The sequence below is a fragment of the Sapajus apella genome, unplaced genomic scaffold (assembly GCF_009761245.1).
Source record: "Sapajus apella isolate SASKATOON/1434 unplaced genomic scaffold, GSC_monkey_1.0 scaffold55, whole genome shotgun sequence".
NCBI classification, from domain to species: Eukaryota; Metazoa; Chordata; class Mammalia; order Primates; family Cebidae; genus Sapajus; species Sapajus apella.
In genome coordinates this window covers 10233345-10259857 of record NW_022436995.1, presented here as the reverse complement: position 1 = coordinate 10259857, position 26513 = coordinate 10233345, and the positions used below count along the sequence as shown (strand labels likewise).

General features: G+C 40.7%; 1 protein-coding gene and 1 pseudogene across 5 annotated transcripts in view; one reads left to right on the top strand and one right to left on the bottom strand.

Annotated features, from left to right (window-relative positions):
• Window positions 1–24743, bottom strand: part of KIF23 (kinesin family member 23) — a 33598-nt gene extending 8855 nt beyond the window's left edge. Inside the window, exons 1-16 of one of the 5 annotated variants that reach the window (XM_032244645.1) lie at window positions 24507–24743; window positions 22913–22982; window positions 21383–21511; window positions 17337–17442; window positions 16971–17107; window positions 16645–16754; window positions 15751–15921; window positions 13463–13504; window positions 12611–12723; window positions 12337–12458; window positions 9975–10077; window positions 3900–3979; window positions 3694–3813; window positions 3208–3331; window positions 2750–2908; window positions 1405–1562 (exon numbers count right to left, since the gene is read on the bottom strand). In XM_032244645.1, the coding sequence (XP_032100536.1) occupies window positions 1405–1562; window positions 2750–2908; window positions 3208–3331; window positions 3694–3813; window positions 3900–3979; window positions 9975–10077; window positions 12337–12458; window positions 12611–12723; window positions 13463–13504; window positions 15751–15921; window positions 16645–16754; window positions 16971–17107; window positions 17337–17442; window positions 21383–21511; window positions 22913–22982; window positions 24507–24517 (1755 nt within the window). In that variant the 5' untranslated portion in view covers window positions 24518–24743. The remainder of the gene's footprint in view (window positions 1–1404; window positions 1563–2749; window positions 2909–3207; window positions 3332–3693; window positions 3814–3899; window positions 3980–9974; window positions 10078–12336; window positions 12459–12610; window positions 12724–13462; window positions 13505–15750; window positions 15922–16644; window positions 16755–16970; window positions 17108–17336; window positions 17443–21382; window positions 21512–22912; window positions 22983–24506) is intronic. The other 4 variants (XM_032244644.1, XM_032244641.1, XM_032244646.1 and 1 more) reach the window with 4 other exon arrangements.
• On the top strand, window positions 4073–5163 carry LOC116527692 (annotated as a pseudogene).
• Window positions 24744–26513: the final 1770 nt, after the last annotated feature.

Genomic DNA, 26513 nt, shown 5'->3' with positions numbered 1-26513 from the left:
ATGCAAGCATATTTGTGGAAAGAAAAATCGTGGAGAAAACTTTTTTCTCTAACATTTCATCTGAATTCCCACCCCCATTCTCAGAAACGAGAACACATTAAACAAGCTCCTCACCCAAAGACAAGTTATAACTAGCCTTATGTGAAAATTACTTTCTCCTGAAATTAAGGCCTAAAAATTTTTTACGCTATTTTCAGAATTTAAAAAACCTATGTTGGTTAAGACTAATTTCTCTTTAGAATGCATGGGTGCCCTACCAAACCCCTAATTGATCCTCCGTAAACGAAAGAGCAAACATATATTACACAGTGCTGCAATGCTTCCCAACAAAACAGTATTTCCTTCTATCCCATGGCAGGATTCATCTTGAGTTTATACGTTTACAATCTGTTTTGTAAACCAAATACAGATCCAATTAAGCTTTACTGAGTAACTGTTACGTCCAAGGCATTATGCTGGCACTTTCATAGCATTTCATTTAATCATTTATCTCACAGGAAAAAAAAAAAAAGCATACTAAGGAAATATTTCTAATAAATTGAAAAGCAAGCTATAACCAAAGCTAAGCTCTAGAAAGCTCCCTTGTTTAGGTCAGAGAACATCCTTTTCAACTGTTAAAACTTTCATAAAATTAACATGATTCTTTTCTTCATTTCACTCCCATTTCCTGTTTAGCATGGAATGAGGATTAGTAAATAACCAAGTGAGAACTTTTTTTACTTGTATTTTTGGAGACAGACTCTTGCTCTGTCACCCAGGCTGGAGTACAGTCATGAAATCTCAGCTCACTGCAGGCTCAACCTCCCAGGTTCAAGCTATTCTCCCATCTCAGCCTTCCGAGAAGCTGGGACTACAGGCATGCACCACCGTGCATTACTAATTTTTTTTGTAGATACGGGGTTTCACAATATTGCCCAGTCTGGTCTGGAACTCCTGGGATCAAGTGATCTGCCTGCCTTGGCCTCCAAATGGGCTGAAACTATAGGCATGAACTACCTCTCTCTTTTTCTTTTTTCAAGATGGAGTCTCGCTCTTGTCACCCAGGCTGGAGTGCAGTGGCACAATCTTGGCTCACTGCAACCTCTGCCTCTCGGGTTCAAACGATTCTCCTCCCTCAGCCTCCCAAGTAGCTGGGATTACAGGTACCCTCCACCACCCGCACTAATTTTTGTATTTTAGTGGAGAGGAGTTTTCGCCATGTTGGCCAGGCTGGTCTCAAACTCCTGACCTAAGGTGATCCGCCGGCCTCAGCCTCCCAAAGTGCTGGGCTTACCACCGTGAGCCATCGCGCCTGGCCCAGAACTCGTAATAAGCAGCATTTACAGGCCATTGGAGCACAACAGATCCCTCAGAGACCAGTGTTAAAACATCAGCACATACATCTATCATAACATCAAAACACACCTTATATTCTAAAGTTTTGTTTTTCTTTTCCAGTCGTTCTATTTCCAATTTCTGTCCTGAGATCATCTTTTCCTTTTCATTTAGTTTCCCCTGCATGTAGTTTTCTTTACTTAAGACGGCATTGTCAAATTCTTGTAACAAAGCTTTAAAAGTATTAGCTGAAACAAAAACATACAAGCCAAGTTTCACTCTAGTTCTAAAACAATGAAGTCAACTTCTATTAGCAGACACTAAATAAAATGTAGTAATTCAACAAATCTCCGTGAAAATCAGTCTATCATAAGAAAACAAGTTTAGAGGGAAATCAGGAGCTTAATTCTCAAATTGACAAGATATTCACAGAAGCTTTCTGTTAAATGCTGAAAAAATACTCAAGTCTTTCATTGTGCACTGGAGCATTCTCTTCCCAATCCTTACAGGTACTCTGCTTCACAATAACAAATGCAAAAGTAGAAATAACACTACATTTGAGATTAGTTAAACCTGAGTTGAAATCCCTTGTATATCACTTACTAGTTATGACTTAGGCAAGTTAATTAGTATTTTTGAGCAAATTTCATTTTAGTATGGAAATTGAAATACCATTTTATCTCACAACTTTTTGGTAAAGATTAAAACGAATAATGATGACAAAAATAGCAGATACAATCATTCACTGAGATACATTCACCATGTACCAGAGTTTACTGCTCTACAAGATTTTCATGCATTATCTCATTTATCTTCACAACATATCCTGAGGTAGAAACAATTACAATCCCCATTATGTAGACAGGGGAAACTAAAAAATATTTTTTTATGTTTCCATCACTGTTGGTAAAAAAAAAACAACAACAACAAAAAACACACGATCACTTTTTTCTTTTTGACTTTCTTAGAATACAAAAACTATGGAAAAACTCCTTGTCCTTCTAATCAATGCCTTGAGTGCTTAAAAGTTATAAAGACATGATTTTCTTTCACTTCCTTAAAGATGCAATCTACCTCAGAATCATTGAAAATATTTTCAATGCTGGAAGTTAAAATTATTGCAAATTGGCCGAGCATGGTGGCTCATGGCTGTAATCCCAGCACTTTGGGAGGCTGAAGCAGGCGGATCACTTGAGGTCAGGAGTTTGAGTCCAGTATGGCCAGCATGGCGAAACCCCGTCTCCACTAACAGTACAAAAATAAGCTGGGCGTGGTGGTGTGTGCCTGTAGTCCCAGCTACTCAGAAGCATGGGACAGGAGAATTGCTTGAACCAGGAGGCAGAGGTTGCAGGGGACCAAGATCACGCCACTTCACTCCAGCTTGGAGGACAGAGTGAAACTGCCTCAAAATTATTGCAAATAGTTTTGCCCTTACATTGTTTGTTAAACTCATCAATCATCATTTGTCGTAGGTGATGTCGTTTCTCTAAGGCTTCAATCAGCCTTGGAAGTGTCTGCTCATCGTTGATATCCAAAATTTCGCATGATGGCAAAGGTGGAAAACTCTGCAAAACCACGTCGGTAACCAATGGTTCTGTATTGAGTTACAGAAAATTATAAAGAGTTACAAAGGAGAGAAATAACTTATTTAAACAAGTTTAACACTCAATACAGCCCCAGTCCAACTAACCATGCAATTTCTTTAGTTGACATATGTTTACTTCCCTAAAAATGAAAGAATCATAGTATGCAAAATAAGCTCATTTAAATTTTGTTATTATGCACTTGGTTATTGAGAAGATATGTAAAGATTTCTTGTATGAAATAATTTAAAAAAAAAAAAGGGAGAGAGCCAGACCAATAGTGGACAAATGATACATCACCAAATCATACCATCTCCAACTGGACCTCGAGGCTGGTTCCTATATCGCCTCCCAGGAGTTAAACCACATATGACCTTGTCTATAGGTCTTGCTACTTCAACTTCTTGAGTCACTTCCGCAAATCGCATGACTTGCTAAAACACAAAACAAATGGAGTTTAAAAACAAGATATTCAAGTCCCAGAAATTACTACATGAAGCAAAGATTGCTTATTTTTATTTATTTGAGACACAGTCTCACTGTCACCAGGCTGGAGTGCAGTGGCATGAACATGACTCACTGCAACTTCGACCTCCCAGGCAGGCTCAATTGATCGTCCCACCTCAGCCTCCCAATGTGTTGGGATTACAAGCATGAGCCACCACACCAAGCCTAGTTTCCTTCTACAGTCAAGGGTTCTCTATCAATTTATAAAATATTCAAAATGTCTTTCTTCTCATCCAAATAACCGTTTTCCCTACAAAAACTCAAGACGTCATAGGACAAATAAAATTACCAAGCTTTCTTCATAATCTTCAGCCTTTGGATTCACACACACAATCATACGCACTTTTCCTTCCCCATCAAAGTAGTTCTTGAACAGATGGGTTAACTTTGAATCTCGATATGGAACCATCTACAAAGACATTCAAATCCAAATGTATTAAACAAAAACGCACACAAATGAAACTATACAAAAGATGAGAGAAGGCTGTTGCTTACCTTGTTAGTCCCATACATTTGGTTCTCTCTCAGGACATCCATACATGTTCTTAGCGTCATTAGTGACTGATTAATATTACCTGACAGAAAAATATAATTTGAGAACAATATAGTAGCTAAATTGTGTTCTGTTTGCCTATAAAATCTCAACTTCATACAAACGTTAGATAGAAATGACAACAGTTTTTGTGGCTCAATTATAAAGAGCTGTCTATGCATGGTCCAGACTCTTTTTTGATAGCAGTATTTCTGGGAAGGTTAAACAGCAATCCTTCCAGCCTTCGATCAACAGGATTTTCCACAAAATGCAACATTACAATTAATGACCATAAGGTTTCTTCCAAATCCTAAATTCTGTGAAGGAATATCTTAGATACAGATGTTTAATATCCTCATATTAAAATACATTCTCTAGGCAATTGATGGGAATCATGGCAGCCCCAGACCACTGTACTGCTTCTGGGAGTGGGGAAAGAACATCGTCCACCTGGGGAGTAACTATGAAGACCATGCCAGGGAGACACCAGCATGGCGCTGAGCGAGCCCGTGCTGTTTCTGAAGCTGTCCACGGCCTACCCACCCGAGAACTCGCACATCCTCATGCCCGTATACTGCCACAAGGCTCACCGCAAGCTGGAGCTGGGCGTGGTGATGGGCAAGCATGGCCACACAGTCCCCAAGGCCGCAGCCATGGACTGTGCCAGGACATGACCGCCCAGGACGTGCAGGATGAGTGCAGGAAGAAGGGTCTGCCCTGGACTCTGGCCAAGAGCTTTATGGCCTCCGGGCCAGTCAGCGGATTTGTGCCCAAGGAGAAGATCTCTGACCCTCACAACCTGAGGCTCTGACTCAAGGTCAATGGCGAACTCAAGACAGGAGGGTGAGACATCCTCCATGATTTTTCCCATCCTCTACATCATCAGCTATGTTTCTAAGATCATGACGTTGGAAGAAGGAGATACTATTTTGACCGGGACGCCAAAGGGAATTGGACTGGTTAAAGAAAACGATGAGACCCAGGCTGGCATACCTGGCGTGGTTGGTATGAGATTTAAGATGAAAAGGCCAGAATAACAAATTTCAGGGAGAAGGGAGCAAGACAAAAGCAAATAACGGCTATTAAATGTCACAATCCTTTAATAAGAAACCAATTATTCAAAAAATGATTAGATTGCTATGGCTCAACTCATAGAAGATGGATTCTTTAATAAAACATGAACTAGAATGGACAGGCCAGAAATGTAAAAAGCCAACGTAAAGTATTTCTGGTGCTTTGGAAAAGACGTTATCAAACCAAATGTTCAAAAGAGTTTCCTTTCGTAACACTGGATTGGAGAAGACTTTTCAGTGGGTTATCTCTAAGATGATCAGTAGTTCAAGACTTAAAACCTGCAGAGAAAACTGAAAGTTATGTTCCAGATCAGTGTTTCCCCAATTTCCTTGGACTTGGTCATCGTCAGGAAGCATTTGTCAAAATAAAAATTTCCAAATTACTGGCCCATTTCAGAGCCACTCAATTTGATGGGATTAATCTCCAGTGAAGCTGTGTTTACAGAGCATTCCAAATGATTCTTTATCTAGGAAATGTGGAAAAACACTGCTATACATAATCAGTTAATTTAAAATTTTACTGAATAGGTGAACAGTTAATGAAGATTTCACCTGTTTACTTAAGAGTGTCTATCCTGACCCAGCGATTCTGAGTTCAGGAGATCATTTTGAAATTATTTTTTCCAAATAAATATGCTGCCTTTTATGTGGTTAAAAAATAAAATAAAAATAAATACATAAATAAAATATATTCTCTAAGGCAGCAGGTTCCCAACCTTTTTGGCACCAGGGACCAGTTTCATGGAAGACAAGTTTTACACAGATGGGCTGGGGATTGAGGGGTGTGGTTTGGGGATAAAATTGTTCCAGGTCAGATAATCAGGTATTAGATTCTCATAAGAAGCGTGCAAGAGTCTGAACTTTCCCCTACATCTAGAGGGGTTCTCCCGCTGTTTCTAACAGTCAAATGTCTTAGGAATTGGCTAACTCTGTCCCCTCAACGTCTCAGCAAGGATTTCTTAGGTGGCATACTTGTTACTTCTGACTGCTCTTATTTGGATTTCTGAGTCAAGGCAAGCCTAACAGTCTACAAGCTTCCAAGAATGCAACTCTCATCTGATGAGACCCCATAAGAATGAGTTCATTTTGGAACCTTGATTGAGGCCAGCTAACTAGATTATGCTTTCATCCTTGGCCTCCTAAGGATACAGAGCATCTTGGATAAACCTCCCAAAATACAGCACTCATCTGTACCTCTGTAATATTCCATGACTCATGATTTATGTTCCTTGACCCAAACTCCTAATGTTCTTTCTTCTTCCACTGTGCTCTTAGGAACTTATGTACTTATTAACAGATTTCCCTGCATCTTCAAATCTCTCACAAAATAATCCACTGATAGCTATCACTAGTGGTCAGGGGTTCTTAAACTGAGATCTATGTTGTCCAGGGGAACATTATGGGGAGTCTGCATACTTTCAAATAGAAAATAAATTACATGTTTATTTTTACCAAACTCTAACTGGAATTCACTAGTTCCTTCAATTGTGAATGCAGGCCAAAAACCACAGCATTAGTAGTACCTATAACTGGTATCAATACGAAACACAGTTATATTTATAAAACACTACAGTTTGCCGCTCACCAAGATATTCATGTTCATCATTACACTGCAATTACTTAAGTAGGCCTACTGCTATGTCTTTAAGGTGTTAATAAAGCAGCACCTAAATGTATGACAAACTTAGGAGTACTTTTAAAACACATTTCAATGTAATTGGTTTCCTCTGTGATCCGCTGTGTTATACCTTTAGAAATACTATACCAGGAAGGGTCCATAGGCTTCAACCTACATCCACGGCACACACCCTTGCAACCTAACCATTTATCTCCTCCCTGCAGCCCTGTAGCCTTTTGGAATTAAAAAAAAAAAAAAAAAAAAGCTACTTGTTTTCTAAAGCCTGACATTCTACAAGATTGGTAAACAGACGGAGAAGCCAGCAACATTTTCCTAGTTCCTCCCTATTGCCTTTAAATGTTCTTCCTACATCCCAGCCCCCGGTTTATTTCAGTATCCATGAGAACAACACTCATTCTGATATGCTGTAGTCACAGGGCCCCAGATCCCAACTCCAGTAACTCTTCATCTCTGTTCCATTACAGCTAACAGCCCCAACCCTATCCCTCAGAAGTGTACTACCTCTGCAAACCTGGAGCCTCTGCCATAGCCAACCACAATCTCCCTTTCTTCTCTCACTCCCTAAATCTTGTCACACCTGCACCTTACCCATAGTAACACTAGCAGTCCTTTCCAGCTTTTCCCCAAAGCATCTGAAACTTTAAGTTTTTACTTTCTTTCCAAACTAGCTCTTGTCCCATCAAAGTTAACCCTTCATCTTGTGATCTAGATTCAGATTTTCCTGCCTCTTCTGGGACCTTGCTCCACCCCACCAATAATCATCACTCTCATATTTATTAACTCCTAGCAGATAAGCAGTGCTGGGGAGACCATGACAGACAGCGCGGACACAGTCCACTCTCATGAAACTTAAGAATTCAGACAAATTCCAAGAGTCCTTTGGCCCAGGGTAGAGGCAGCTCTAAAGGCCCCATTTCTCACCATTGGACCTAAACATCATCTCTTCAGCATATGAATAAATTCAAGTCTTACTATCTTCTAATGTATATATATAATGTGTGTGCATATTTTTTCATCGATTCATAATCCCTCGAATCCCTTTTGACTATCACCCTTGTCTGTCCTTCCCAAGCTCTTTCAATTAATAATCAAGGGCTTGTTGTTCCTCAAGCTTCTGCTCTCAGCTTGTTCCTCTCTTCGCTATGAATTATCTCATCTCACCCAATTGCTTCAATCATTTCTCTATTGGCAAAACCTAAACTTAAAAACCTGAAGTCAAATCTCTCTCCTTCCAAATCCATGTACCTTTGCACCCAATTAAAAGGCACTTTCACTTGAGTAAACTGAACATTTCCAACACAATGCATTAACTACCCACACCTGCTCCTCAATCAAACGTCTCCTTATTCTCCACATCCAGATGAACCTACTTCCTAACTACCTCTGTGTTGTCTGACCTTTGCCTCCAGGTCTCACAATTGCTCACCTGAATTGCTGCAAAAGGCTCCTAACTGCTCTTTCACATATTTAGGCTTGCCTCTGGTAAATTATTTCTCTACATTGGCAAAATGATCTTTCTAAAAGACTAATCCTTCTTTAAGGGGAGGCTATATGACATAGTAGAAAGACAGAAGCTGTGAGAGTCCAACTAACCTGGCTCCAGCCTGGAGAAAATTAACCTTCCCAAACCCATTTCCTCATCTGAAAAATGGGTATAATACAATCCCACCTATCCAAGTGTGTAGATACTATAACACAAACTAGACACTTAATAGTTAGCAGCTAACATTATTCCTTCGAGATAAAATTCAAACTTCTTGATATGACAGACAAGGGTCTTCATGAACCTGCCCTACTCTTCTGCCTCAGTTCTCACCGTTCACCAACCTGCAACCTCAACTTCAGCCACTTTGATTGGGACATATTATCTCAGGACTTGGTCATTTATAAGCAGCTGCCTTCTCTAACAGGAATGTTGCCTTTAATCCTATCCTTCTTCATACAACTCACTCCTCCTCAATTTGTCACCTTCCCATTCCCAGATGGCTTTAGGCAGCCTACCCGGCACTCCCATCACATTCTACTCAAACGATCTGGTTATCTACTGATCTCCTCGACTTGGATAGGCGCTCTCCAGCAGGACTGTGTCCTTTGTATCTGTGTTTAATTCCTGGCACATAGCAGGTACTCAATACATGGCTAGTAACAGAAAACACAACATGCAAGGTGACAGAAAACCCAATTACACTGATTTGATCACACCGTATACATCTATCAAAATATCACATATACCCAAAAAGTATGTACAACTATGATATATTTTTTTTTTTAAAACTTCAAAAAGGCAAGGGGACATAACATGCACAGATTTTTAAAAACACATCTATAAGCTGGCTATATAGAGAGAGACGCCTTCAATTGGCCTGTGTTCAGAATTTTCCATCTCTACAAGCCAATTTTTACCAACAAATATTGAAATAACATTACAAGGACCCAATAACTGACCTACAATACTAGAAATAACAAGGACCCAATACTGACCTACAATACTAAAAATACACTTTTTTTTAAAGACAGGTTCTCTGTTGCACAGCCTTGAGTGTAGCAGTGAGATCAGGCCCACTGCAGACTTGACCTCCAGGGCTCAAGCAATTCTCCCACCGCAGCATCCAAGTAGCTTGGACTATAGACACGCCACACCCACCTCATTTTTTGTATTTTTTGTAGAGATGAGGTTTCACCATGTTGCCCAGGCTGGACTTGAACTCCTGGGTTCCAGTGATCCACATGCCTTGGCCTCCCAAAATGCCAGAATTATAAGTGTGAGCCACCGCACCCAGACTAATAGAATATAACTTTCCTCATTCTTAAAGAAATCAATGCATTCTAAGAGATTGATATCAAACCAGCATAACTATAAACAGCCTCTAAATTATCTAATGGAGGACAATTATGCTTAAACCACCCATTGAGGCCTGTTACAGGAGCTCATTCCTGTAATCTCAAGTCTTTGGGGAGGTCAAGGTGAGAGGATTACTAGAGCCCAGGAATCCAAGACCAGCCTGGGCAACATAAGGAGACCCCATCTCTATAAAAAAATTTTTAAAAATTAGACAGGCATGGTGGTGCACACCTGTAGTCCCAGCTACTCAGGAGGCTGAAATCAGAGGGTCAATTGAGCCCAGGAGTTTGACGCTGCAAGAAGCCATGATCACACCACTGCATTCTCATCTGGGTAACACAGTAAGACCATCTCAATATAATAAAAATTAAAAAACAAAACAAAACAAAAAAAACAAAGAACCACCCATTGATAAGTAGATAATAAACTGGCATGGCAAGTTTCTGAAAGTTGCAGCTATAAATAAATACTATGCTTTACTCACCAGCTTCACGTAATCTATTCCCTTCTGCTCTGGTCCGGTTAGTTCTTTCACTTCCAGCAAGATCTACCAAGGACAACTGACTTACAGTGATTTGTTCTTTTTCCTAAAAAGATCACAAAGCCAATAACTTAAAATGGGTGATAACTGGTTTACAATGTTCTTTAAATAGATTCCTATCAACAAGTCTTAATAAACATTTGCATAACACAAAATGCACAGGACAGGCAAAGGATACATATTTTAGGGGAGAGTTTGCTAAGAGTATGATAAATATACTCATGACATTAATGGTTACTTGTTCAATTGGCTGGTCTTCCTTCTGCAGACTGTAGGCTCCCTGAGAGCAGGGACTCTGTGTTTTACTACCTTATCACCAGCATGCTGCACAGTGCCTACCACTCAGTAGGAACTCAGCAGATATTTGCTGAATAAAAGTCCAGAATAGAACTACCCTAAATTCTTCTATAATCAGATATTTAATAATCTTATAATAACCTAATATCATAATGCTGTAATTTTTTATTTTTTGAGAAGGAGTGCAGTGGCACCATCTCCACTCACTGCAACCTCCTCCTCCTGGGTTCAAGCGATTCTCTTGCCTCAGACTTCCAAGTAACTAGGACTACAGGCATGCGCCACCACGCCCAGCTCATTTTTTTTTTTTTTGTATTTTTAGTAGAGATAGGGTTTCACGATATGGGCCAGGCTGCTTTCGAACTCCTGACTTCAGGTGATCCGTCCTCCTTGGGCTCCCAAAGTGCTGGGGTTACGGGTGTGAGCCACCGCACCCAGCAGATAATTCTTATAAAAAGAAGTGAAAATCAAGAGGTACCGAACTGATGCTGTAGTATTAAATGTGTGTCAATGGAAATCAGGTGTATATGAAAGGCTGACTTATAACCATTTCCTAGCAACAATTATTGAGTGCTGACTATAAGCTAAGCACTGGACTAAGAACTTTACACACAGTACCTCCTTTAATTCTCACAACCTTATAAGGAAGTTTTATCAAGCTAGTTAGTAAATAAATAGAAATCTGCATTCAGATTGGGGGGTGGTCTTCAATACCATTCCTGTCACTGAATAAAAAATTACACTTTAATGGATTAAAGTTATTAGATGATGTAAACTCAGACTCAAATGCTGTTACTAATTAACGTGAGCCTTGTAGTGTGGCAGGCCTGGCAGTAAATAGTGCTCTGCATATGGGAGACTCTATTGGCCTATCAGCCAAGAAATGAACAACTTAGAACACTGGCCACTTCCTGAATTATACCTACCCTGAAAAATTAATTACTGACATTTTAAAACCATTAACTGAATTTCCACTTACAGAATGAGTCATCAGAGAGAAAACAATCACTCTTATTTTATCACTCTACTAAAGAGATTTTTAAAGATTTGCAAACATTTTTCACAGCAAAATTCAAGCTTTAAGATTTAATATCCATTTCCCAAAACTATAATAAAGGGAAAAAAAAAATTTCAATGTCATCACCTACACAGTCATCCCTTGGTATTCTCAAGGGATTAGTTGTAGGCTCTCCTACGGATACAAAATTTCACAGATACCAAATTCCATGGATGCTCAAGTCCCTTACATAAAATGGCATAGTATTTGCATATAACCTATGCACATCTTCCCATACACTTTTTAAGATTTTATTTTTTTAACTTAAAATTTTTATCCTCATTTTATTTTCTGCAAAGACAGAGTCTTGTTTTGTTGCCTGGACTGATGTCAAACTTCCGGCCTCAAGTGATCCTCCTGCCTTGGCCTCCCAAAATGCTGGGATTATAGACATAAGCACACACCCAGCCCTCCCGTATACTTTAAATCATATTTAGAATACGTATAATATCTAATACAATGCAAACACTATGTAACAAGTTGTTATACTGTATTGTTTAAGGAATAATGACCAATAAAAGTCTGTACATGGTCAGTACAAATGTAGGATTTTATTTTCGAATATTTTTGATCTGCCCCGGTTCAATCTATAGATGTGGAACCCTCACATACAGAAAACCAACTGTATATTTATTCTAGAGCAATTTTCATTGCAATAAAACCTCCCTAAATTAACTTTTTTTTTTTTTTTCAAGACAGGGTCTCACTCTGTCACCCAGGCTGGAGTGCAGTGGTGCAACCTCAGGTCACTGCACCTCCACGTCCGAGGTTCAAGTGATCCTCCTGCCTCAGCCACACAAGTAGCTGGGATTACAAGAGTGCATCACCATGCCCGGCTGATTTTTTTAATTTTACTAGAGACGGGGTTTTGCCATGTTGGCTGGATTACTCTAATTCCAAAAATTAAGGATAGAGTTAGAACCAGAAAAACTCTACATACTACAACTTTACCTGTAAGACATTGTCTCCATCTGCATCCAAGGGAGCCTGAACTAATTTAATGTTGAACACGCTATGGGAACGGCTGGACTCACGATTCAAATGGGTATTAGCAATACGTCTCTTTTTCTGGCCTGTGACAACAGAGAAATCACTGATCAAACCCGAACTTGGTCATTTCATTACACATGCTTTCTAGTAAGTCAAAAAAGATTGCTATCAAATTTAGTAGCAACTCTAGGTGATATTTATCATTCTATATTTTTCTAGTTGTAGTGTTTCTAACCTCTCCAGAAAACTTCAAAAGCCTCATCAGTAGATTTCACTTCTACTTCCGTACACCCTGCAACATACATGTTATGGTTCTTATCTTCACGAAGCAATTTAGATTGTGGAGGTCTATGGGAAAGAAAAAAAAAGATTAGTTTCCTAAATTATAAGATGCCAATCTCTTCATTTAAGAGTAGGACTAAAATGCCAGGCGACATGACACGCTATTCTTCTAATGAAAATTATATATATTTTATAATAAACATATAATGTATAATACTCCAGAGAAATATTAAACTTAGATTGTAAAGCTAAATAGTCAAGATTAATTACATAACAATAGAAACAAATTATGTTTTAAAAGCTTTGCTCTAATTTGCTCTAAGAAAGCACATGAAGCAATACTTACTAAACAATTAGAGACCAAAGTAGTATTACAGCTACATCACATGCACAGGTTAAGCACCAAAATCTAGTATTTTCCTAATTTTAAAAGACTAGCAGTTAGAACCGGTTCTGACCTCCTTAGCAACAGCGGAAAACAAATTCAGAAAGAGTTTGGTATATACCAGGAGTGGCAATCCTTTCAAAGTGGCTTACGAAGTTTTAGTCTGTATGGCAAGATGAAGGTTGGGTAAGAAAGCTGCCTGTTTGGTCTTAGTCTTGTGAATGGTGAGGGTAGAGACATTTACCAGCCACCATCACTGATAGTCAATAGCAGATTTTTCAGGAAGCAAGGAGGGCTTAGAGACAGCAGCCAGCCCCATGACAATGGAAAATAACCTACATGCAAACATGCCACAGAATGCCAACCATAGTATAACTGCACCCTTCTCCCTAAGAAAAGAGCCAACACCATCACACATACACAAAATCTGTGTTCCTCATGGGTGTGCTGCAACTGTTCCACCTACCAAAGGAATAAGGTAGACGTTATGTTTCCACAGCAGCCATCTCACTCACGCCATGTTCAGTCCAGACTATGTGAAAGTCACAGTGGGTCATATCTTAAAAACCCTCCACTTGCAATAGTTTCTCACTGTATTAAAAACTACTAAAAGTTAACTAGCTTTAAAAAGCAGGCCTGGGCCAGGCACGGTGGCTCAAGCCTGTAATCCCAGCACTTTGGGAGGCCGAGGCGGGTGGATCACAAGGTCAAGAGATCAAGACCATCCTGGTCAACACGGTGAAACCCCGTCTCTACTAAAACTACAAAACATTAGCTGGGCATGGTGGCACGTGCCTGTAATCCCAGCTACTCAGGAGGCTGAGGCAGGAGAATTGCCTGAACCCAGGAGGCGGAGGTTGCGGTGAGCCGAGATCGCACCATTGCACTCCAGCCTGGGTAACAAGAGCGAAACTCCGTCCCCCCCCCCCAAAAAAAAGCAGGCCTAACACCAACCTATCAAATTAAATCTGAATTCATTGCCAAACAAGCACCCTTGTATGTTCATTCAAGGAGTTACCCAGAAAGGTTACAAAGCACATAAGGCGCTTTTGTCAATCGTCTTCTGTATAACTAAATGAAGTCAAGATAGGATCCTTTGAAAACAGTCTCATTTAGAACAAACCAAACAAAAACTTGGCACACGGGTATACATGAAAATGGGTATACCCAAGATTACAGTCAAGATAACTGACACTTTAAAACAAATGGGAAAGTAATTAGTTTAATATAAAAAGTAATTGTCAGACCAGGCAGTGGTGGTTCACACTTGTAATCCCAACACTTTGGGAGAACAAGGTGGGAGGACCGCTTGAGGCCAGGAGTTTGAGACTACCCTAAGCAACATAGTGAAACCCCTATCTCTGCAAGAAATTAGAAAATTAGCCAGGCATGGTGGCTAGTGCTTGTAGTTCCAGCTACTTAGGAAGCTAAGGCAGGAGCATCACCTGAACCCACGAGGGTTGGCTGCAGTGAGTTGACATGGCAGAGCAAGACCCTGTCTCAAAAAAAAATAAAAAGTAACTGTCTCACAAGGTCTTAACTCTTCCATGTATTGCTTCACAATCTAATCCAAGTATTTTTACTATGACCAACATTTCAAGGGTAAATAAAGATTGGTCACTCCAGAAATAAGTCCCTTTGTAAAGTTCTCACTTGAGGAAAAGTTAAACAGAGCAAGAGTCTTCCTTGGCATAAACTCCTAGGATTACTATTTTTACATTTAGCTTACTTAGGCATACTGTAATTGTTTTCCCAATCAATGCAATGAAAATTCACGGACTCTGGTGAAGATAACCGTATCAAATATATGACTCACTAAGAACCACAGAAACACTTTTATCAAGTATGGCCTCAACCAGAGTCCATAAATTTTTCATGTAATTAAAAGTGGATATACTGGTAAATATTCTCAGTCTATCAATTTTCTAAGTCCAGCTGTTTCTCCAGTAATGTTCCATTAGCTATACACACAAAGTTAAATATAAGACACAGGTCTTTATATTATTTATGTCCAGAGAGGCCCTAATAAAGAGAGCATTAAAGACAAGCCTTTAGCTTAAAAACAAAATCAACTCAGGAACAAGATACTAACATTAAACGTAAGATCCCAGGGTCGACTCTGGCACAAATACAGATTTATCATTTTTGCCAAGTGGTAACCAGTATTACATCTCAGAAAGGCAAGACCCAAGGACATCTAGGAAGTAGTATTTCAACTCTGGTGGAATTATAGTGCAGCTCTCACTCCATATTAATGAATGATGGAAGGTATGTAAGTATTACTTGTACAGATAACAGTTTTAGGTTCCAGTCCAAGGGTGGTGTTAAGAGGCTACAAAACTCTCTATACTGTCTCAAGTTCTTGAAAGGTAGTCCCAGAACACATCAATAGGGACACTTCCTTATGTAATTAATTGAGATCCTTCTCAAAACACAGCCCAGGGCCCAGAGTTTTCAAAAGTAATCTCCAAGATGAATATTTGGGTCCCTCTGTCTCCTTAGATGCTTTAACCCACCAGTTCCCTAATATAGCTACATATCTAGTTAATAATAAACACTCAAACACCAAACCATGGGATATACAAATTATAGCAGTTCATTCTGAAAACAAATGCATTATTCTCATTCATAGTTGAAGAAACTAAAGTTTCTTGAGGTAAAGTAACTTCCCCAATGTTAACAGCTAAGGGGCTCTCTCCACTACTTACTTGGGTTTTATGGGATCAAATGGCACCTCTTCCAACAGATCATATATGTAATTATTATATATTTCAATATAAGAGACAAATACACCATAGACACTATCTTCATCAACCTCTTCTGCTTTGCAGAATTCTTTCACAGTTATCATATCTGCAAACTCTGGATCCACTTGTCGTCTTAAAAAAAAAAAAAAAAAAGTTTAATTTTATACACTGTTAAGTCCATTTTAAAACTAAAGGATCCCAGTTGGGCACGGTGGTTCACACCTGTAATCCTAGCACTTTGGGAGGATAAGGCGAGCAGATCACCTGAGGTCAGGAGTTCAAGACCAGCCTGGCGAACATGGTGAAACCACTTCTCTACCCAAAATACAAAAATTAGCTGGGCATGGTGGTGAGCGCCTGTATTCCCAGCTACTAATGGGACTGAGGCAGAAGGATCGCTTGAACCTGGGAGGCAGAGTTTGCAGTGAGCCAAGATCATGCCACTGCACTCCAGCCTAGGCAACCCATGAGACTCCATCTCAAAAAAAATTTTTTTTTAAATGATCCCAAGGGGAAACTAACAGATACAATAAATATCTGGAATTAGAAGTAGACATGCACAAAGCAACTTTATTCATACTCACAGTTTGCCCCATGTTCTCCCAAACACACAACAAAGGCTTTTATACCCTCTCTCCACCCAGAGTGGCACCTTCTCGAAACAGTGATTGAAACAAAATGTGCTCAAAACCAAAGAGAAAACATCTGAGCAAAGAACTTAAGAATATTCCTTAACTTTAATCTCACAAATGTCAACTTCTCTACTTAATGTTTACCATTCCCCATGTCTGGCCAAACCACAGGACAGAATCCTATGCCCCTAGGCCAGTGCTGCATACAAATATAATTACTCACTTGCTAGAAGGGGTCTTTGGATTGGGCATAGCTTCTCTTTTCTGACGTTCTAATAAGGCATCAACCTCACACTGTATATCCATACTATTCCTATCATTAGATTTAAAAACCTGAAGTAGGGGCAAAAAAAAAAAAAAAAAAAAAAAAAAAAAATCATACCATGTTTTTTAGAATTTGACTTAAAATAGTAAGAAACATATTTTAAAACTAATGAACAGTTAAGGTTTCAAAATGAATCCAGTGTTTTGGTTCTTCTTTAATACTACTGTATCCATAGGCATCTTAGTCCAGTAAGATAAGTCACAACACAAAAGAATCATACTTACATATCGCTTAGCTTGAAACGACCCTATACTGTTAAAGATCATGTCTAAACAACGAGGAAGCAGCCCTCCTTCCCCTGGAGAACCGGTCATTGTGTGAGTTTTTCCACTTCCTGTCACGCCATATGTGAAAAGAAGACCTACAGTGTAGCAAGTCACAATGAATTACATCTTAGAAGTCCTCCACTTGTAATATTTCTTCACTGTATTAGAAAACACTTAAAATTAGCCAGCTCAAAAGAAGGCAAGTTTACCACCACACTAACAAATTAAATATGGATTCAATGCCAAACATAAAAATATCAAAAAAGTTTTATCAGAAGATGAGAAAAAGGAAAATCCAGCAAAACTCCAAGAGTTAGATCATACCATTTTTGCCATGAATAAGGTCATCGACCAAGGGATGACCCACAACATCAAAGAGTTCCTTCTGGGTGGTGTGAGTGCCAAACACTTCTTTAAATGAATACTGAGTCTGTGGAGAGAGAAAAAATGTACTAAATGGAATTCTATTATCTAGGCCAAAAGTACGTCTTCTTAAACTTAAAGGTGTTTCTTTATGACATTTAAGATCTAAGCATGCAAAGAAAAAACATAAATGGTCTTTACAGTTGGAATCCTTCATTTTTTAGTTATTCACTAAAAAGTCATGACATACCTAAATTATACCAATTATAAACTGGTAAATGTTTTCGGTCACAACTACTAAAGAAAATATACAAAAGTCTCTTTTTCTTTTTTGAGACGGAGTTTTGCTCTTCTTGCCCAGGTTGGATTGCAATGGCATGATCTTGGCTCACTGCAACCTTTGCCTCCTGGGTTCAAGCAATTCTCCTGCCTCAGCCCCCAGAGTAGCTGGAGTTACAGGCACACGCCACCACGCCCAGCTAATTTTTGTATTTTTAGTAGGGATAAGGTTTCACCATGTTAGTCAGGCTGGTCTCAAACCCCTGACCTCAGGTGATTCACCCATCTCAGCCTTCCAAAGTGCTGGGATTACAGGTGTGAGCCACCACACCCAGCTGAAAATGTAGAAAAGTCTTAAATCCACTAATGCTTCTAATCTAAGGTTGATTTTAATTAAGTGACAAAGATCAAAAGGTATTATAATGATTCATAGTCACAGATTTGTGGAAATCTACAAGCATTATGTAATACACGACTTTATTGTTTCCTAGTTTTTCTTGATAAATGTGTCATTTAAAAGAGCACAGCATGGGCATAGTGGCTCAAACCTATAATCCCAGCACTTCGGAAGGCAGAGGCAGAAGGATGCCCTGAGGCCAGAAGTTAAAGACAAGCCTGGGCAAGCTCATCTAATAAAACATTTTAAAGGTAAAAACAACAACAAAAATCCCCACAAAAAAACAATGAGCTGTGCTGCATCATTGCATGCCAGCCTGAGCAACAGAGTGTGATCCTGTCTCAAAAAAAAAAGAAAAAGAAAAAAGAAAATGGCATAGCAGCATAATACCACATTTTGATGTACTGTACTTTAAAACAGGAAGTAAACTGTAAATATAATTTCATCTGAGTTCTTACACAAAATACATTTTAAATAAATTGTGACCTTTAAGAAAGCAAGACAATTATCAAGTCTCTCTAAACATGATTAATAAAATATAATCCAGTAAAAAAGGCTTTAGAGTTCAAAAAGAACTAAGAATCTTGGAACTGCAAGGATACATACACATAGGCCAGGACTGAGAAGACAGATGACCTCACAGTCCTCATGAGTGACTCCCTCCCTTCAAGGTAAAGAAAACTAAAGGCCCAAAGGAGAAACTTCTCTGAGCACATGGAGTTAATTAGTATTGAAGCCATCTTCAGTGCAATGGTTTTTTTTTTTTTTTTTTTTTGAGAAAAGAGTCTCACCTCTGTCACCCAGGCTGGAGTGCAGTGGCGGGATCTCAGCTCACTGCAACCTCTGCCTTCTGGGTTCAAGCGATTCTCCTTGCCTCAGCCTCCCAATAGCTGGTGTTACAGGCACCCACCACCACACAGGGTAATTTTTGTATTTTTAGTAGTGATGGGGTTTCGCCATGTTGGCCAAGCTGGTCTCAAACTCCTGACCTCATGATTCGCCTGCCTCACCCTCCCAAAGTGCTGGGATTACAGGTATAAACCATCATTCCTGGCAGCAATGTGCTTTTCATTATACAATGTTGTCTTCTGTCAGAAAGCAGTGACTATTTTTAATCCCCATCAAACCTTTTTATACCTACTTGATACCTTTATTTATACATACTTGAAATTTACTTAAAGAAGTTAAACTCAGTAAATCAGTGTTTAACTATGTTATATCCTCAAAGACTTGCTCCTCCAGAAAACCTTCCCAGACCATTCATTCAGGCTGAAGCCATATTTACTATTTTGATGAATAGAACATATAAGGTACATATTCCCCGGAAGTTTACATTATGGAGGAGGAAAGACAATAAACAAGTAAATAGACTGTGGTTGAGTACCATAAAGTAGATACACAGAGTACAGACCAGGGGACAGGGGCTGTGTGGTGCTATTTCTGATTGGGTAGTCTGTACAAGCTGAGGAGGTGATAATTAAGCTGAAACCCAAGGATGTTTAAAAAGTTGGGTTTGTTTGTTTTTTCAGATGGAGTTTCACTCTTGTTGCCCAGGCTGGAGTGCAATGGCATGATCTCGGCTCACTGAAACCTCCTTCTCCCAGGTTCAAGGGATTCTCCTGCCTCGGCCTCCTGAGTAGCTAGGATTACAGGCCCCCACCACCACGCTTGGATAATTTTTGTATTTCTTTTTTGAGATGGAGTCTCTCTGTCACCCAGGCTGGAGTGCAGTGGCGCGATCTCAGCTCACTGCAACCTCTGCCTCCAGAGTTTGAGTCATTCTCCAGCCTCAGCCTCCAGAGTAGCTGGGATTACAGGCACCTGCCATTGTGCCCAGCTAATTTTTGTATTTTTAGTAGACATGGGTTTCACCATGTTGGCCAGGCTGGTCTCGAACTCCTGACCTCATGATTCGCCTGCCTCACCCTCCCAAAGTGCTGGGATTACAGGCATGAGCCACTGTGCCCGGCCTAACATTTAGAAAGTTCTATAGGCATTTGGCCTATATCAAATATCAGTATTGCAGCACATATTCAATAGGCTCATCTCTACGAAGAGATTACGAACCAGTTCTCTGTTGTCTCACACGGGCAGTTCCATCTAGCACAAGTTGTACAAAAGTCCCAGCTGTGATGCATTAAAAATAAAAAAGCTCTTCCTTCACTACAGATATTATGTGGAGCACTGGTCTCTATGATTAATAATGGGACTCAGACTAGGACTGGTGGCAGTGGAGATGGAAACGAAAGGGCAGTTTCAAGACACATCATGGAATATAACTGACAGGAGCTACTAATGAACTCGGTGCAAGGAGGGGCAAGTCAAAGGTAGGTTCCAGGTTTCTGGCTTGAGAAACTGGACAGATGATGGTGCCGTTCCTTGAGAAGAAAACAAGGGAGGAAGTATTTAGAGAGGAAGGGAGAAAATCAAGAGCTCCTTTTTGGACATGTAAAATCTGAGATGTACATGTGACATCCAAGCAGAGATACCAAGTAAGTGGTTGAATGTTTAGAGCCAGAGAAGAGGTTTCAACTGGAGATACAGGGAGAGCTGGAGGGGGAGACACGAGAGTGCTGCTGACAAACAGGTTATAATGAGGGTGAACAGGTATACATCCAATTTAGCAGCAAAGTGGCCACTGGTAGTCTTCTGGAGAGCAATTTCACAGGAATAGTAGGCACAAAAGAGTGAGTGATAGCTAGAAGTAGAAATGGTAGCCTGAATTAATCCTCCTGCATTCCCACGGGCCCCTCATCTTTAGTACACCTAACTTTCTGTCGTATCTATATGAGAATTACTTGTTTACCATATGTCTTAAGTTATAAACTTTCTAAAGGCAAGGAGTATCTCATACTTGTTTTTAAAAAATCTTCTACCATCCAGCTACTAGCTTAGCACATTTGCTTAACAATATTTTTAAGTTGACTCAAAATTTTACTAACAATAAAAACACTGCATAAGAGATTGATGCAAGTATACAATGCCTATTATTAAACGTTATTTTAATTTCCACACATGAATCTGTATATAATCAAACTGCCTAGCACAATCAAGTATCATTCCACATTAAATCATCCCTAACACATGCTCTAAAAACCAACAATACCCAGTGTAAGAAATTATCTGCTAAAAGCAGTCCTCTAACTCCAGCACACCAAAGGTATGTCTGTGCATCCCAGAAGTCAAAAACACTTTAGATACAGTGTTTTAGTAATAATGACGTAAATAAGACTTTGTGGGCTCACAAATGAATTTTGTTACATTTAAAAATGTAAAAGTCATTCAGGAAACAATATATTGAGTAAAAACAATTGGTTCAAATCAGAATTACCTCCTTATAGTCTCCATTTCGGTTGAGTCTATAGCCCTCAGGAGTATGAAGCTGAACAGTTGCATTATTGATCACTTCTATGCAACACTCTTGATCAGGAAGGCTCAGTGGGCGCACCCTACAGTATACCTAAACAAACAGGAAAGCGCTTAAAGAACGAAGTTTAACTTTTTGCCTGATTTTTCACTTAAGCTTCTCATTCATTCATTCATTCAACAAATATTTGGTCTCTTCATTTAAGAGCTCTGTATCACCAAGGGCTATGAAAATTAAAATCTGCTATGTGAGATTGATAGATACAAACACACATTAGAAGACTTTAAACACACATAAAATTAAAATAAATTTTGATAACAAAAATCAAATTGCAGTGTGTATTCACTATTATATTGTACACAAATAAGTTATACTACTACTAACATCTCTAAGAGTCAACAACATGTCACAAAATGAGACTTTTAAATCCGTTAGAATTCTTTGGAAATGGATGTCAATTTAAAAACTTGTCAGCTTAACCCAAAATTTAATATACAAAGACATATTTATTTATTTTGAGACAGAGTTTCGTTCTCCTCCCCCAGGCTAGAGTGCAATGGCTCACTGCAACTTCCACCTCCTGGGTTCAAGTGATTCTCCTGCCTCAGCCTCCCAAGTAGCTGAGATTGCAGGCACCCGCCACCACACCCAGCTAATTTTTGTATTTTTAGTAGAGATGGGGTTTTGCCATGTTGGCCGGGCTGGTCTCGAACTCCTGACCTCAAGCGATCCACCCTCCTCGGCCTCTCAAAGTGCTGGGATTACAGGCATGAGCCACGGCGCCTGGCCTACAAAGACATTTTTAAAAGCAGAAGAAGGGGCTTGAGGAAAACTTGCTCAGCTGTGTGCAAAGCACCTGGTGCCCTTAACTTCAGAGCCAGGGATCCACTCCAGCAGCAGCGAAGGGTAGATTTTAAATACCTCAGAGGAAAGGAACGCTTTTTGTTTGCCATTTGTTGTTTTGTTTTAAAATTTTTATTCTTTTTGCCTGCTTCAATTTTTTCTTCATAATTTAACACTTGCTTTTAAAAGCAAGCTCCCAAGCCTGAAACTGGTGAAGTACTTGCAGTTATGAATAGAAACTAGACTGAAGTAAACTTGGGCCCAAGAAGTTTGGAGCTTTCCTCATGCCATCAATTGCTGTATGGCATGAACTGGGTTCATATGAACTCAGTCCATACTCTCTGGGATGAATATCAGAGATTTCTAATCCAGCTGGAGATTTTTAATTATCTAACTCTTCAAATGATAATTACGGAAGGTATGCAGTTGGCAACTAAGGACTTCACTGTACTGAACTAATTAATCTTATAGAGAAAATTTCACAGCTAGAACTAGTTTTACACAATTCAGTATATCCATTTAACTAAATGTTCTTTGATTATACTTCCACATCTCCTCTTCCTTCCCTTCCAAGCCTACACATAAGACAAGAAAGGACTAAAGAAATAAGTTTCTTAAATACACACACATAGATCCACAGGGAGACCTTACCCCAACTGGGTCTTTGAGGTTCGTTTGGGACCCTTTCTTCACAATAGGTTTCCGGGGTGTCTTAGCCCTCCTGGTCATAGATTAAAAAATAGTAATAATAATTTTTTTTTCAGTTCAACACTAATATACAATCTTTCTAGGTTATCTGTAAATTATTCCTTAGCAGTTCCAAAACACTGTATCCCAAATAACATGAATAATATTCATAGTAGCAGAGTGTAGCAAGTGTAATCTAAAAGTAATTAAAATTTGCTTTAGAATACATCTCTGGTACCAACTGTACCTACTTATTCTCTGATTAGTTTCTATACTTAAAATAGCTTGCATATTCTCTTAAGCAACAGTTTAACAGAGGCACTACAAATTTGAAAAATCTACAAGTAACTGTTTACACTTTACAGACTGACAAGCCGATTAACTTCCACACACTATAAAAATGCACATGGAGGAATCCATTCTTTCGTCAAGATTTATGCCTGTACTTTAAAAGAACAACCAGTCATTGAATGCTCAAAAAGATTACAGTACTCTGTCTCCAAACAAAATCCGGTCCCAAACTGCCAATTTCTTGCTTTCTTAAATAGGGACAATCAAAGAGATACTTCGATTGATTTCATCATTTCTCTAACATCTCATCTTTTTCCCTTCACATTTATCTATAGGCTAGATATACATTTAACACATTGAGATTACTGGCTTCGACTGCAGTTTTAAAATATTTTTTTCAACATATTCCCAGATGAAACACAAGTAAATTCGTGTTATTCAGTGCAAAATACACTGTGGTGGATCTAACTTCAACTCAATATATTTATATATATATATATATATATATATATATTTCTTATATATAAATTTTTTTTCATCTAAAGATTTTGACTTCGGCCTCTTAATAAACAAGTTGCCTTTTGCAAACGACTCCCTAAATGGTAATAAAGCCAATCTCCTTAACACAACAAATACCGCTTCACCCATGAATGATGCGGCGCCGAAAACACTAACTTGGGAATGTGGGCGGGGGTTGCCCGCGGCCACAAAACACAGCAGCAGTAACCGGCCGGTGTAAGGGGCTGGGCTTGGCCTCGAGGCCAGGGTGCTGGGCTAAGAAAAGCTCGCGGGCCGGTGCCTGGGCTCTCCAGAAACGGAGCCCACCTAACCAATGCCCACCACACTCCCTCGGCTCCCGGTCCGCACCAAGTCGGCCGACTGCGCTCTGGAGGCGGCCGCAGCCAGCGACGGAGAAGGGGAACTTGAGAAAGCGAAGGCTGTCCCGGAGCCCCGAGGACAGACAGCCCCGCTACCGGGAACCGGGTGCGGCATAAAACACCTCCGGCTGCCTGCCGACCCTTGCAGGCCCCTGGAGGCCGGGGCGGGGCGGCGGGGGGCGGGGCGGCAGGGGTCTCCGCGCCCAGGTTCCTGCGGAGCTGCCGCACGTGGAGGCTCCCATTTGGGGGTCGCGGCCGCGGCAGCACCGGACTAGATGCCGACCGCGCAACCCGCGTCCGGCCGCGGCCTGAGTAGAGACGCCGGCCCCCCGCCCCGTGGCCCCGGACCCCGTCCGCCCTCCCTCCCTACTCGGCGGCCGCGTACTCACGCTGGCTTCATGGCAGCAGGCTCCAAGCCGCCCAAACGCGCGCGCGGGACGGGGAGCCGGAGAAGCCGGAGGGACACTGGGACAGGCCGCTGGAACTGGGACGCCGCGACTAAGGCGCGGCGCTCCGCGGGGCCGGCGGCGACGCTGAGAACTCAGGTGAGCTCGCGCCAGGCGCATTTCAAACGGGCCAATCAGCGCCCGCCCTCGAGGAGAGGCCGGAACTCCGCGGAAGTGACTGTGCTGCCGGAAGTGACTGTGTTGCCGGAAGTGGCGCTTGTCTCCTAGGCGACCGACGCTGCGAGGGACAGCGGAGGCGTGTGTCAGGGCTGGAGCCGGACCTGAGGTATGCATTCAAACTCTTCCATCTTGCTATGAGAAAACTAAGAGTTTCTTTTCCTCCATCACAAGAAGTTCAATGGAAGGGCCATTCCAGGTTTGATTCAGAGGTCGAAATGTCGTTCTGGTGAAAAGTGGTGTATTCCTGTGCTGTGCTCTGCTCCGAGTCTTAGGCTCCCTCTCTCTGGCTTCCAAGTCACCACATTATCTTGGCTGCTTTTCTCTCTCTCTTCACATTTCCTGGGTTTCCCTCTCTGGTCCCTCCATCTCTTTCCTATATGTATATTATTTTATCAAATCTTTTTATTTTTTCATTTGAGATGGAGTTACTCTGTCGCCCGGGCTGGAGTGCAGTCTCAGCTTAATGCAACCTCCGCCTCCCAGGTTCAAGCGATTTTCCTGCCTCAGTCTCCCGAGTAGCTGGGATTACAGGCGCGCATCACTACGCCTGGCTAATTGTTGTATTTTTAGCAGAGATGAGGTTTCACCACATTGGCCAGGGTGGTCTCGAACTCCTGACTTCAGGTGATTTCCTCCCCCCCACCCCTTGGCCTCCCAAAGTGCTGGGATTACAGGCGTGAACCACCATGCCTGGCCTGTTGTATAAAATCTTGATTGTGTTTGATCCTGGTCTTACGGAGATGAATAAAATTTGGTCCTTACCCTTGAGGAGCAACCTCTAGAACCTATTCTTGCCTTAGATGAACTGAATCTATATCACTTCAGTCTTTGACCCTAAGCCGATGACTATCAAATACGCATCTACATCTGGGCTCTCAGGGAACTCTAGCCCCTTCTCAGCTTCCTGCAGGACCACAGCACTGGTAAGGATAGTCCCAATTTAATATCCTTGGCCCATATTGTTGGTGCTCAGGAAACAACTTCAAAATATGGCTTTTGGCACACTGAGTGCTTTGAACTAAAGAAGACTGGAGGGCCTCAGAGAAGCCTTAGAAGCAAAGTCTCTCTCTGACTTTCTCCTGCCTGCCTCTTACCCTTCTGTGTCTCCTTAAGCAAATAATAGAAACCAGAATTTCTCTTCCCAAAGGTGGATCATGTCTCTTCCCCAAGGCGTATCATGGAAACTAGAACCCCTTTTCTCCAAAGCAAGCCAGAAACATTATTCTAGAATAACGTAGAAATATTAATCTATCCTTCCCTCACCTTTTTGTGTAAGAGCTGGCCATAAAGAAAGTCTCTGATGTACCTTGTCATAAGACCCTTGTTCCTAAAGGGTCTTGCCCTATGCTCAGGAGGAAGGAATGCCACACAGAGAGGACAGGAAGAACCTGAACGGACAGGACTTGCTGGGTTCCTCCCTCAGTCTGTTACCATGAGATCATACTCCTTTTGTCCAATCACAATTCTGCACAGCTGTCCATTCTTCATCTAATCTAAGCATAAAAATTAACAGCTTTCCCTGGGTCTTTGGGTCTTCATTTCCAAAGGCACTATGTTGCATAAAACTATGATTCAGGCCGGGAGCGGTGGCTGACGCCTGTAATCCCAGCACTTTGGGAGATCAAGTTGTGGGGGATTCCAAGGTAAGGAGTTCTAGACCAGCCTGGCCAACATGGTGAAACCCTGTCTCTACTAAAAATACAAAATTAGCCAGGTGTGGTGGTGCATGCCTGTAATCCCAGCTACTCAGGAGGCCAAGGCAGAGAACCT